Raw genomic sequence first — 13,213 nt, 5'->3', positions numbered from 1 at the left:
ACTGGGGCTCAGGCCTTGTCACTCAGTCATTGGAAGGACAGTGCTGGAGGGGCCTGAGCCTCAGTCCAGCCATCTCTGCCCACAGCTTAAAAAAACCCCTTGCCTCTGCCCATCTTCATCTGTAAAACTGGAGTGTGAAATATTGGTGATCCCCTCACAGAACTGTTGAAAGCATGAAATCAATTGAAACTAGGCGAGGGCTTTCAATAGTGCCTGGCACACAGCAGACGCTCATAAGCTTTGCATTCTTATCGTCATCCCTCCTTTCCCCTCCCTGCTCCTCCACCCATCCATCCATCCATCCAGCCCCAGGAAAGGGCTGAACAGAGCTGTGTGGGCGGAGGGGGGTGGGGAAGCCAGGCCCCTGTCTCTGACAGCTGCCTAGGGGTCAGATGTCCGCCCTGTCTCCCTTGACACAGCTGGTGAGGTTGGAGCCTTGCCCACCTGCCCCACCTAAGCTTCTGGGGGCTCTGACCTCACCCAGCCTTGGTTCCAGGGCAGTCTATCTGAAGCCCAGAAGGAAAGACCCAGCTTCCAGGCCACTGTCCAGATGAGAAAAGGAGGACTGAAAAGGCAAGTGGGTACAGGCCAAGGGTCCCTCTCAGAGTAGGGGTGGGGTGCAGCTTTGTTTATACGATGTTCCCTGCAGCCTGGAAGCCCTTCCTCCATCTCTGAAAACCCACTCCAATTTGAGGGCCAAATATCCAAATGTCATGTCCTTCAGAAGAGCCTTCTCCCTCTGTTGGGTCTCTATCCCTCTCTTTGCCTGATAACCACTCCTAAGAATCCCGTGTTACCACACAGAGCCTTTCGGCTTGGGTCCTGAAGGATGCAGAGGAGTTCCTCAGAAGCTGAGGCTTGAGGAGGACTTTCCTGTCTAACCACACGGCCATGTGGGAGCTGTTCTGGCACACTGGCAAACAAAGAAAGTGTCGTCCTGCGAAACTAACTGGTGAAACAAAACTCAGCAAGCATCTGGCCAATGGCCCACAGCGTAGATGGGGAAACTGAGCCTCAGGGGCCAGGGAGTTGCTCCACTCAAAACTCTCCTGGCTTTCGTTACAGGGACGCCCCATCACTTGGATGTGCACTTCGCTCGCTCGCGGGACGGAGAAATACGCCTTCTTCAAGCTCCCAGATACTCCCGCACACTACGTCCACAGCCGCCCACGCGCGCGCCCAGGATCGAGGACTACTAGTCCCGGCAGGCCACGCGCTGCGGCGCATGCTCTGCCGCATCTGTCCGCAAGCCCCGGAGAGCTCCATTGTCTTGCCTGAGGGCGGGACAGCGGCAGGCGGGCGCGCCCACTGGTCGGGCGGCGCGTCCGTCGACCGGGCCCGCCCCCTGTAGGCCCCGCCCCCAGGCCCGGGCCGCGCCCCGCCCGCCCTCAGGACCGGCGGGGCCGCGCGGCGCATCCTGCGGGCGGCGGGCCCGGGCCAAGATGATGAAGTTTCGGTTCCGGCGGCAGGGCGCCGACCCGCAGCGCGAGAAGCTCAAGCAGGAGCTCTTCGCCTTTCACAAGGTGCTGGGCCAGGGACGGCGGGGGGCGCGCGGACCAGGGGGCGGGGGAGGGGCGGTGGCGCCCCTGGGCGCGCGCTCGCCCCCACCCCCCGCAGGCTCCGGCTGGGGTCTCCGCCGACTTTGCGGGCCTTCTCCCCGTCCCTGGGCCCGACTCCTGTCGTCAGTCTGCCCGGTGTCGCCGCCACCCGCTGACCAGTTTCCCCCATCCCTTTGCCTCTCGGTTCCTCGCTGTCTGTCTCTGCATCTCGGAGTCTCTGGCTGTCTCTCTCTGCTCCGCGTGACCCTGCCGGGTTTCTGGCACTGACCCTGTCGCTTACTCTCTCCTTATCGCTCCTTCTGCGGGGATCCTCGTCCCCTCCCATCCCGGCCCAGCTCTTGGGGCGGCCAGGGCCCCGAGTTGTGTTGCTTTCGCACCCTGGCGGGGCGGGGAGGACGAGGAGTGGAGGCGGACGTGGGGGTGGGGCTGGGAAATCCCTTCCAGGTTCCTCTCTCCTCTCGCCACTGCCAGCCCCGGGCCTTGCCCTGCGCCGCCGAGAGTCCCAACTGCACTTCAAATCTCGGGGCCTCAGTTTCCCTTGCCGTGAAATGCCTCCTTACCCACCCTGCCGTGGGCTCTGGCTCCCTGCATCACATGGGCCGGTGACCTGACACTTTGAGCCAAGGAGAAGGTGGGGTGGAGGGCTGCTCCTCCTTTCTTTCCTTGGGTGAGTCAGAAGGGGCAATGGGAAAGGGGCTTCGTTCAGCCCATGCCTCACCCTGCACTGGCGTGTAGTAGCATGAGGCCCCCCTCCTGGGTCTGTGAGTTCTGTTCTCAGTTTTATGCCAAATCCCCTCAGTGCTCTTAGGGTTATTATCCCCATTTTACAGGTGAGAAGATTGAGGTTCAGAGAGGGATGGTGACTTGCCCAAGGTCACAGAGAAGGCTGAGGCACTTTGTCCTGGAATTTCTTTGTCAGTTGGATTTGATGTTAGTCTTGAGGGGCAGGAATATTCTGAGTGGCCGCTGTGGTCCTGAGCTGGTGCCAGGTGCCCTGGGCTGCCATGAGGAGACCTATGTCCAGGAGGAAGCTCTGGAGTGGCTGGACTTAGAGTGACTGAGGCACTGGGTCCATCTCCCAGAGCAAGCAGAGGTTCCCTCAGACTTGGTGGCTGAGACCTTGCCAGGGACCCTAGTAGGGCCCGGGGAGGAAGGCTGGTGTTTGGGAGGGTTCCCAGATGGCTCCTCTTGTGCTGGGGTGGCTATGAGCCCCATGAGGTGAGAAAAGAATGAGGGGTGGGGGTGGGACAGGCACTGAGCTAAAGTGTCACTTCCTCAGCCAGTGAGGTGGAGTGTGAACAGGGACCTGAAACAGATGGGGAGGCTTGCCTCCTCTGGCTGGCCCTGGGCTTGCAGAAGGTGAGAGCTCTCTGCTGAGGCCCTACTCTGAGTGGGCAGCAGTGCTGGGAGGGAGGTGCTCTTGGGGAAGAGGCTCAGTTATGAAAGGGATAGTAGGTGATCCCTAGGGAGTAGGCCCTGGATCCTAAGTTGGGGAGGTGGGTCAGGGGGAGCATGGACTTTGGTCTCTGGCAGTCTTGGGTTCACATCCCAACCCTGCTTACAAGTTGCCTGTGGGATGTCCACTCTGTCATTTTAACAAATACTGAGACCCTGTTGTGTGTGAGGCCTCTTTCTAGGTTTTAGGGACAGAGGAGTGACCAAAAGGGATAAATATCTCTGTTCTCAGGAGGCTAATGTTCCAGTGGGAGAGGCAGCAAAAAGCCAAAACAAAAAAGTAAGATAGGCAATAGTTTGACCAGTGGCCAGTGCTGTGGATAAAACTAAAGCAGGGCGAGGGTGTGGAGAGTGTGGACAGGGTGGCTACTCTAGCTGGGGTGGCTTAGGGATGCCTCTAAGGAGTTGATTCTTGAGCTAAGGATTGAGTGGTAGGAAGGAGCCTGTCATGAGAAGCCCTGGGAGAGTGCATTCCAGGCAGCAGGTACCAAGGCCCTGTGGCAGGAGCCTGCCTAGTGAGTTGGAGAGTACAAAGGCTGTGGAGACTTGAATCCAAAGAGCGACAGGACAGTGGGAAGAGATGAGAGCCAGAGGTGATGGGCCAGGTGGTAAGGACTCTGCCTTTGAGTCTGAGTGTGGTAGGTGCCCTGGGTCCTGGCAGAGGAAAGACCAGATCTGACTTTGGTTTTCTCAGGCTCCCTCTGGCTTCTGTGTGGAGAGCAGATTGCGGGGGTGGGGTGGGAGGGATAGGGAGGCCAGCGAGGCGGCTATGGCACTAGTCCTGGCAAGCACTGGTAGGGTTTGGCACGGGGTGGGGGCTCTGGGGTGTGAGAAGCTGAGCTGATGGGGTCAGGAGGGGTTGAAGGTGGGGTGTGAGGGAACCAGATACTGGATCACGGCCCTACCCTGCCTGTCTCCCTCTTTGTAAGACCTTCAGGGCCTAGCAGGTCATATACTCAGCATCTTCCTGTGTCCTGTGTGCTTGACACTAGGGCTGAACCAGGCACTGGCCACAGTCAGGCCCAGCACGGGCTGGCAGTGCTGGTGGGAAAGGGAAGCCACATCCCCCTCAGTGAACAACTCTGTCCTCTGGTGGCCTCACTGCCCCCGTTGTCCAGATGGGAAAACTAAGACTTAGAGTGTGCTGTGACTTGCCCAGGGCCAGGCCATGGGCACGCCAGCTGCCCAGAGGGCTCCATCTTGGTGTGGACGGGCCGAGGCAGAGTGCCTTAGGAAGTCTGTGTCTTCCTTGGGTAGTGTGGCCCTCAAGTGATGTCAGGACTGGAGGCCACTGTGCGCCATCCCTAGGGAGAGCCTTGGAGCTGGCGGGAGCTCCCAGGCAGGCAGACCGAGGAGGGCACAGGTGAGAGATCTCTGTGCAGGCATGGTGGTGGGAAGGGGCGACACCACTTGGGACTGGCCTTTGCTCTGCGTAGGTGGGTGGTGTCTTTGGAGATGCTCTGCCAACACCCCTGGTGTGCAGCCCCCATCACACCATTTCACCACTGCTTGAGGGTGGGAATCCTGTTGCCCAGTTTCCAGGTGGGAGAACCAAAATCTGGGAGTGGGTGACACCTTCAGGGGTAGGGCTGGAAGGTTCCTCTCTCTGGGCCTCAGTCTCCCTGTCTCTGGGTCTGGGGAGGTGAGGGATGGAGGATGGTAGCCCCAGGGGGCATCAAGAGTCTCTCCCTAGCTGACCCTAGATATTAACCCTTGACCTCTGGCTTCCCTGCAGGGCCTGTGTTTGGGGTCCTCCATGGACTTCTAGGTGGGACCCTGGGCAGCTGACTTCTCTCTGAGCCTCATTCTGTGCCTCCAGGGATGAGTTGATAAGCCCCAGCCCACATGAGGCAGGCTTCCTCTTTGGTGCTGGCCCTAGTGAACTATGTGTCACCAGCACCTTTGCACAGTGGTGTCAGTGACATGGGCATTCAGTGAGGGCCATGGGGAATACCAGTGTGGGGTCGTGGGTAGAGGGCCCCTTCACAGCGAGGATGCCGCCTCGTGATGCAGGGGATGGCGGGAGCCTGATTGCCTTGGGTGGGCCTTAGGGATGGCCGGGGCAGCTGTGCCTGAGTGTGCCCCCTGCCACTCCAACAACCTACCCCCCACCCCGCAGACCGTGGAGCATGGGTTCCCCAACCAGCCCAGCGCCCTGGCCTTCGACCCCGAACTGCGCATCATGGCCATTGGCACCAGGTCTGGGGCTGTCAGGATGTATCCTTTGTGGCCCTGGCCTCTGGAGCAGCTGGCAGTTCCTGGGTCCTGGTCCTCTCCTCGGGGCTGTCTGCTAGGGAGTGAGGAAGGAGGGGCTCTGTCAGGGGCTGCGGTGAGGGCTGGGATGTTGGCCCACAACGTGGGTGTCGGTATGGTCTCTGAGCCTGTGAGGGTCCTCATAGAGATGGGGTCCTTTTACCGTGAGCCAGGATGGCGTCCCTGCCCTGTGTCTCTGTGAGGCAGTTACCTAGGTGACTCCGCCATCAACATGTGACTAGGGGGGCCGGGGGCTAGGAGGTGGTACCCACAGGGGGGCAGGGACCTGGAGGTCACACGTGTGCTTTTCCCTGGTGATTGGACACACACGTGTGTGCGTGTGCAGACGTGTTCGGCGCGGGCTGGGGGCAGTGCCAGGCTGGGCATGGAGAGCACAGCACGGCCCCACCTGGGGCCTGGCGGCCGCACAATCAGACCATGTGAGCTGCACAAAGCAGGCATTTTCCCTGCAAGTGGGAGGGGGGGCAGCCGAACGCCTTCTTGCTTGCTGCTGAGAATCCCACCCACTGCTCACTGTGTCGCCCCTCAGGTGGGCCTGGTTGGTGGCTAAGGCTTCTTAAGCAAGGGGCACCCACCCACCCCTCCCAGCGGGCAGAAAAATGAGTCAGTGCCTGGAAAGGGGAGGCCCTGGGGTGCTGGCTGGTTCAGGGTGGGTGTCTGGTCTGTGCCTTGGAGTCTCTTGCCTACTTTAGGGGGTGTGGCAGGGGGGCTGGCCTTCCTCCCCAGTGGCCCCTGAGACACCTGGTAGGCAAAAGGGAGCCCCTGCAGCACCTTGTACCCTGTCAGCCGGCAGTGTCTCCCTGAGGCTCCTGTTCCCGAGCATCATGCCCTGGGGGCTCTCAGAGCTGCCCTCCCGAGTTGTGGGCTTTCTGTAGGTCAGCCCTCTGTTGTCACAAAGAACCTGCCGTGCCCCAGAGAGGCAGGGGGAGCCCTCTCCTTCTCCTCCCTCCTTTCCCACAGCCCCACAGCCTGAGCCCTGGGGTAGGGAAACTGAGGCTGGAGGGGACCAGCCCTGATCACCAGAGCTGCCCCTCCCGCTGCAAGGCTGGCTGCATATCCTTGGAGACCCTGGTCCCCGCCCAGCTGCTCCTGCCCCCTCTTTTGTCCCCTCCTCTGTGTTCCCTGCCAGGCTTCTGCAGGGAATCCCAGCTCAAGCTCTAGGCAACAGCTCCTTTGTTGTTGCCAGGGCAACATCAGGCCTCACTGACCACCCCCCCTCAGCACACCCTCATGGGGCCCCACAAGCCTGCTGGTCCACCAGGTCCACAATCATACCCAGAGTTGCCAGGACTCTGGCACTGACACTGGGGTCCTTGAGCAGGTCACCTAACCTTTCCAAGCTTCTGTGTGCTGTTATATCAAATGGACAGGCAAGGGTCCCTCCTCCTTCCTGGTGAAGGCCTTTGGCTACGTGCCCTGGAGGGCGGTTGATTTCCTTGTCCACAGCTGGAGTTTGACCGAAGCTATGGGAAGAAGCAGCCAGGACTCTCTTCCCGTGTCCCCCACCCCATACCCTGTGTCTCCCTGGCCAGGACACATGGCTCTGTGGCCTCTGTTGGTCCTGTCTTGATGAGATGCTTGTGGCCAGACCAGCTAGGCATGGCTCTTGGGTACACATGCACACACATGTATGCGCACAGACACACACAAATGTGAGGGTGAGATAGAGCGGGCCCCCAGCTACGTATCAGGCCCAGGTTAAGTGTTTCAGGCGTGTTTTTATCCTCACTTCCTCTACACAACAGCCCGGAGAAGTAGGAGTCATTGGCCCATTTTACAGATGAGGAAGCGAAGGTCAACACAGCAGTGCTGGCTTGCAGGAGCTGGTGGAACCTGCACCCTGAACCCTGGGCTAGGGGGTGCCTGAGGGTGGACCTTTGAGGATTCTTGGCTAGGCAGGGCCAGGGCAGGGTCCATCAGAATAGTCCTGGGGAAGAAAGAGGCTTGGGGGTGTCTCCATGCCTTAGTTTACCTGCCGGTGCCTGCTTGTTTCTGCCCTTGACCAGTCACCATCAGCTATGGTGCTCCCGGTGTGGAGTTCACAGGTCTGCACCATGATGCAGCCACTGTCACCCAGATGCATTTCCTGCCTGGCCAGGTGAGCCTCTACCCCCAACCCCTCCCCGAGGCCCCTTTGCCCTCCCCCCTAGGCCAGCCCTGGTCTGGCTCTCTGCTTGTCACCAGGGTCGCCTCTTGACCCTGCTGGACGACAACAGCCTGCATCTCTGGGAGATCGTCCCTCACAATGGCTGTGCCCACCTGGAGGAAACACTCAGCTTCCAGCCACCAAGCCGCCCCAGTTTTGATGGCACCAGGTACTGGAGGCCCCGGCCAGGCACCAAGCCACCAGCACTGGGGAGTTTCAGCCATGAGCCTCCTACGCAGGATGTGGCATCCTTAAAGTTGCCAGGAGGGCTGGGGTTCAGGTGTGGGCTATGTGAACCCAGGCCTGGGTCATCCCAAGCAGAGCATGTGGACTTGGTATGACTGGCCTGTTTACTGACGTGTTATGCGGAGTATCAGAGGTGCTAGTGGGAGATCCCAGCTTAGTCCAAGGTGAGCAAATAGGTGTCTGCAACAGGACTTGTTGGTGCCTTTGATGGGCTGTGAGCAGTGGGAGCACAGGACCGGGGAGCCCAGGTGCCCCAAACTCAGCTGATTGTGGCTGCTGCGTGGTGCTGTGGTCCCTGGGATGGTGGGGTGCCTGGGAACTTGTGAACAGGCTGGAGCAGGGCCCTGTGGACCTGACATCAGTGAGGGCCCTCCAGCTCCTTCCGTTTGGGTGGAGGAATGGGCCCTCATGTGTAGGTTTGGGGCACGGGAGTCCTGCTGGCTATTAAGTGGTGCTGGCAGGATGCCCCCAGGGGCAGTGGAATGGGGACTGGGCCCCTGGGGAGAGTGTAAGTGGCTGGAGCACAGCAGTGTCTCTCCCTTCCTGACCCTGCCGGCCTCCATACCACCCAGCTGGGCTCCTAGGAGAGGCTCGTCCTGCCCCTGTCCACAGGCCATGCTGGGGCCTCCTTGTGAAGTCAGGGATGTCCAGAGGGCTGGTGGTGGAGATTCCGTGCTGTCCTGGAGCTCCCGTCTGCTCCTGGTGGGTGGAAGGAGCTGAGGAGCCGCTTGTCTCTCAGACGCGGGGAACCCGTTTTCTTCCTCTCCCCACGTCCTACTGAGTGATTGAACAGGCTAATTATGATGCGTGGAGCTGCCACCGTTGCCTCCCCGCACGCCGGCCCATTCCATAAATAGGTGCCAGCGTGCAGAGGGACCAGCAGTGAGCTCAGTTGCAACCCAGCCCCTCGGCACATTCCCGGCAAGTGGGGCTTGCACCCTCACCCCTCCCCTCTGCACAGCACCCTGCCCAGCCTCTCCCGTGTCACTGTGGTCCTGCTGGTGGATGCTGGCGACAGGGCAGCCCTTGGCACTGAGGGTGGCAGCGTCGTCTTCTTGAACGTGGACACATTGACACTGCTTGAGGGGCAGACCCTTGCCCCTGACGAGGTTCTGCGAAGGTGAGAGGTAGTGGTGCCCGACCCTGGTGGCCTTGCAGTTGGGAAGCTGTCATCTGGCCTCACTGAGTTCCCGCTTGCAGCCTGCCGGATGACTGCCGATGTGGGAAGGCTCTGGGCCCTGTGGAGTCTCTCCAGGGGCACCTGCAGGACCCCAACAAGATCCTCATAGGCTACAGCCGGGGCCTGTTGGTCATCTGGAGCCAGACTGCACGCTGCGTGGAGCGCGTCTTCTTGGGCAACCAGGTAGGTGGTGGGCTGCGCTTGTTCTGCCCCGTGCTTCTGCAGCCTGGGCCCTGCTTAGCCCCCACCCCCACTTGCCCCCTCCATAGCAGCTGGAGAGCCTGTGCTGGGAGCGAAGCGGCAGCACCGTTGTCAGCTCCCACAGCGATGGCAGCTACGCCGTCTGGCCTGCAGACTTGGGCAGCACCCTGGTGCTGCAGCCCACAGCAGCCACCACGCCCTATGGTGAGTGCCCAGGGCCCCCTGGAGTGGGAGCAGAGGGTGACAGGGGGCTGACACAGCACCCCAAGTCAGGCATTCGGGCTGCCTGGCCTCGGTGGGGGGACAATCAGGAGGACTTCTGGAAGGCGCAGTGCCAACTCCCCAGAGGTGAGACTCTCCCAGGGCACATGGTTGGGGTAAGGGTCTTCCCTTGGGGGCTGGGAGGGAGGCACATCTGTGACGTGGGGGGCGATCGCTGCGGCGTTTGGCGTGGCTGAGACACAGTGGGCTGAGAGCAGCAGTGAGAGGTGGGCAGGTTAGCCTGATGCTCTGTCCTACCTCCAGGTCCCTTCCCCTGCAAAGCCATCAACAAGATTCTGTGGCGAAGCTGTGAATCAGGGTAGGTGGAGAGAGTGGGTTTGGGTGGGCCCCTGGGGTTGGGCAGCATGTGCCCAGGCAGCTTGGGGCTCATGGGCCCCCCACCCTGTGCAGGGGTCACTTTATCATCTTCAGTGGTGGCATGCCCCGCGCCAGCTATGGGGACCGCCACTGTGTGAGCGTACTTCGAGCTGAGACCCTGGTGACCTTGGACTTCACCTCCCGCGTCATCGACTTCTTCACGGTGCACAGCACGCGGCCCGAGGATGGTGTGTGCCCCTCACCCCTCCCCGCCACATGCTCTGTACTACCTGTGGCCGACTCACCCCACCTCCTGCCCCACAGAATTTGATGACCCCCAGGCTCTGGCTGTGCTGCTTGAAGAGGAGCTGGTGGTACTGGACCTGCAAACACCCGGCTGGCCGGCCGTACCTGCCCCATACCTCGCCCCTCTGCACTCATCCGCCATCACCTGCTCGGCCCACGTTGCCAACGTCCCTGCCAAGCTGTGGGCCCGCCTCGTGAGCTTGGGGGAGCAGCAGAGCCCGCAGCCTACCTCCAGTGCCTCGGTGTGTGTCCCGGGAGCCCTGCGGGCTGGGGTCTGGTGGGAGTGAGGGTGGCACTGGGTGGTGGGTGTATGTAGGGAGAAAACGTTTGTCCTTGCCTTGTGATCACATCTCTGCCTCCCTCTCCCAGAGCTGGCCCATTACTGGGGGCCGGAACCTGGCCCAGGAGCCATCACAGCGGGGGCTGCTGCTGACCGGGTAGGACAGACTGCATGCCTGTGGCTAGGTACGGCTGTGATGTGTTAGTGTGTGTGTGAACGAGACCCACTCCTGCCAGGCTTGGTGTAGCCTGCATCTCTGACATGCGGGTAACTCAGCCCAGCCCGATGGGACTGAACCACCCCCCAACCCGCCACTCGGGGTGGATTGGGGTAAAGCCTCCCTGGACCCTAATTCAGGACCCGCCCCACTCTGCCTTTTGGCCTGGAACTGAGCTCTGGCAAACCCCAGGGCTCCACCTACCTTGCCTGTCTGGGATGGGAAAATCTGGGCTGGCCCACACTGAGCTTTCCGCGGCAGGTGCGGGAGGGCCCGGCGGGCGCTGACCTGCCCGGTGACTCAGGCCCCGATTTCCTGCCCTGCCCCTGCCGTCAGCCTATGCTGGGACCCTCTAGCCTCTGGGCTGCAGTGTTCCCTCCCCAGCACAGGAACATGCCATGGCTCTCAGGGCTGCAGGAGTGTAGTGTCCCAGCCAACCCTACAGATTCAGCCCCTTCTGTCCTAGCCCTGCCCCCACCACTGCACAGGGATCCCCTCCTTGGACTCTGCAGCTGTCCTGAGGTTATGTCTTGGAGTTGTCTAGTCCTCTTCCACTCGTCACCCCTCCTTCACCATCTGCTGCTGTGCCCACAGTCCCACCCTGTACCCTGGTGCCCTTCCTCTGGCACGCCTGCCCTCTGTTCTATGACTGACTGACTAATCACTCACCCCAGGGAGGGCAGCCCCATAAAGCTCCGTTCTCCTCTGCCTCTTTGCCATCTCCAGTCCAGTGAGTGCTTGCTATCCCCACCTTCCCACCTGCTGGAAGGACTCAGGTTCAAGGCCTGGCATACAGTAGGTGCTCAGTGTCTATATGCAGTAGGGCGAGTCAGTCTGCATGTGTGTGCAGATGCTTGGTGAGTGCTTCCGGGGTGAATGAATGGAGATGAGCCGACCTCGTGCAGCCCTGACGCCCCCTCCCCTCACAGCCATGAGGATGGCACTGTGCGCTTTTGGGACGCCTCGGGCGTGGCACTGCGGCCCCTCTACAAGCTGAGCACAGCTGGCCTGTTCCAGACGGACTTTGAGCACACTGACAGCCTGGTCCAGGCTGCCGAGGACGACTGGCCACCCTTTCGCAAGGTTTGCCCCCACCCCACCACCCTACAGAGCCATCTTGGTCTGCCTTCGTCCTCACTCCCTCCTCCTTCAGGTGGGCTGCTTTGACCCCTACAGCGACGACCCCCGGCTCGGTGTGCAGAAGGTGGCACTTTGCAAGTACACAGCCCAGATGGTGGTGGCCGGGACTGCGGGCCAGGTGGGGCTGAGCGGGTGTCCCCAGAGTTGGGGGTCTCAGGGAAGGCTTCCTGGAGGAGGCGGCCTGGATCAGTGCATCTGGTGGAGTTCTAGATGGGGTGAGGACAGACAGTGGGACAGGCAGCTGGGCCCCTGAGGACTGGGCTCTGGCTGTGGGAGCCATGTCAAGCTGGTCAGGGGTGGGAATGCAGGTGTTAGAGGATCCTCACTCTGTGGCCACATCAAATTCAGCATCAGCGCACAACCTGGGTGGTGGGTCCTGGTCATGGCTGCCTTGGTGCTCCGCGGTGCGCACAGGTGCTCAGCGCCTGCTTATTACTGAATATGAGATAGTGGCCAGGCGGGGGCAGGGTCTACCAGGTCTTGGTATTGCTGTGTTCTTTGGTGCTCACCGTGGGCCCTCTTATACAGTAGATGTGCAGTAAGTGCTCACACAGCAGGTGAACTAAAGGCAATCCTGGGGCCGACCTGGTAGTGGTTGGGGCTCAGGTGGGGCTCTTTGATGGCCCCTCCTCTGTCCTGACCCATCTCCCTGCCCACCATGGCCCAGGTGCTGGTGCTGGAGCTGAGTGATGTGCCGACTGAGCAGGCAGTCAGTGTGGCCAGCATGGACCTCCTCCAGGACCGCGAGGGCTTCACATGGAAAGGCCACGACCGGCTGAGCCCCAGCACGGGGCCACTGCCCTGGCCCGCTGGCTTCCAGCCCCGAGTGCTGGTGCAGTGCCTGCCGCCTGCTGCCGTCACAGCTGTCACGCTGCACACTGAGTGGGGCCTCGTGGCCTTTGGCACTAGTCATGGCTTTGGTCTCTTTGACTACCAGCGCAAGAGCCCTGTGCTGGCCAGGTGCGGCGATGGGGCCACTGGGGCAGGGGATGCCTGGGGCCCAAAGAGGGAGTAGGGTCTGAGCCTCCATCCTGCCCCAGGCTCCTGTGGGTCCTCGGGTAACCCCCATGCCTTTCTGGGCCTCACTCTCACACCTAAAACACCTGTCATCCTATAAAGAATACAAACAAGCATTTTAAAGGCAGCGCTAATAGTAGAATGTTGGGCACCACCAGCTCCTGAGTGAGCAAGGAGGTGTTGGAGGGGCTTGTTTCTGTAGCTAGTCAGCAGCCACAATGGCTGCTTCTGACCAGCTCCTGTCCGCCCCAGGTGCACCCTTCACCCCAACGACTCTCTGGCTATGGAGGGGCCGCTCTCACGGGTGAAGTCACTCAAGAAGTCACTGCGTCAGTCTTTTCGGCGCATTCGCAAGAGCCGGGTGTCTGGCAAGAAGCGGGCTGTCAACGCCAGCAGCAAGGTGAGCGGCACTGGCAGGTGGAGGCCATCCTGTGGGGCTTCTCGAATGATGTGTCTCCAGCGAGGTGCTGCTGCCTCTTGGTTGAGCCCCGGCTTGGAACGAGGTCTTTGCTCACCTGATATGGTTTGTCACCCAGCAGCCTGGGCCCTTGGCTATGAGAAGGGTGCTTAGGAGGGCAATGAAATTGACTATAGTGGGTGCCAGGCGCCAGCT

General features: G+C 60.9%; 1 protein-coding gene across 4 annotated transcripts in view; it reads left to right on the top strand.

The window, feature by feature from the left end:
- The first annotated feature begins 1,389 nt into the window (after positions 1-1,389).
- Positions 1,390-13,213, top strand: part of LLGL1 (LLGL scribble cell polarity complex component 1) — a 19,864-nt gene continuing 8,040 nt past the window's right edge. For 2 of the 4 annotated variants that reach the window (XM_064279380.1, XM_064279378.1), the window contains exons 1-15: positions 1,390-1,523; positions 5,134-5,231; positions 7,305-7,386; positions 7,473-7,603; positions 8,642-8,800; positions 8,881-9,043; positions 9,130-9,265; positions 9,587-9,641; positions 9,734-9,888; positions 9,965-10,188; positions 10,316-10,383; positions 11,373-11,526; positions 11,597-11,701; positions 12,251-12,543; positions 12,853-13,000. In XM_064279380.1, the coding sequence (XP_064135450.1) occupies positions 1,443-1,523; positions 5,134-5,231; positions 7,305-7,386; positions 7,473-7,603; positions 8,642-8,800; positions 8,881-9,043; positions 9,130-9,265; positions 9,587-9,641; positions 9,734-9,888; positions 9,965-10,188; positions 10,316-10,383; positions 11,373-11,526; positions 11,597-11,701; positions 12,251-12,543; positions 12,853-13,000 (2,052 nt within the window). In that variant the 5' untranslated portion in view covers positions 1,390-1,442. Of the gene's footprint in view, positions 1,524-1,620; positions 2,227-5,133; positions 5,232-7,304; positions 7,387-7,472; positions 7,604-8,641; positions 8,801-8,880; positions 9,044-9,129; positions 9,266-9,586; positions 9,642-9,733; positions 9,889-9,964; positions 10,189-10,315; positions 10,384-11,372; positions 11,527-11,596; positions 11,702-12,250; positions 12,544-12,852; positions 13,001-13,213 lie in introns of those variants that run through there. The other 2 variants (XM_064279379.1, XM_064279381.1) reach the window with 2 other exon arrangements.

This window comes from Loxodonta africana, chromosome 2, assembly GCF_030014295.1.
Source record: "Loxodonta africana isolate mLoxAfr1 chromosome 2, mLoxAfr1.hap2, whole genome shotgun sequence".
Classification (NCBI taxonomy): Eukaryota; Metazoa; Chordata; class Mammalia; order Proboscidea; family Elephantidae; genus Loxodonta; species Loxodonta africana.
Note: the sequence above shows the minus strand (reverse complement) of the source record. Positions and strands in the feature narration are given on the sequence as shown.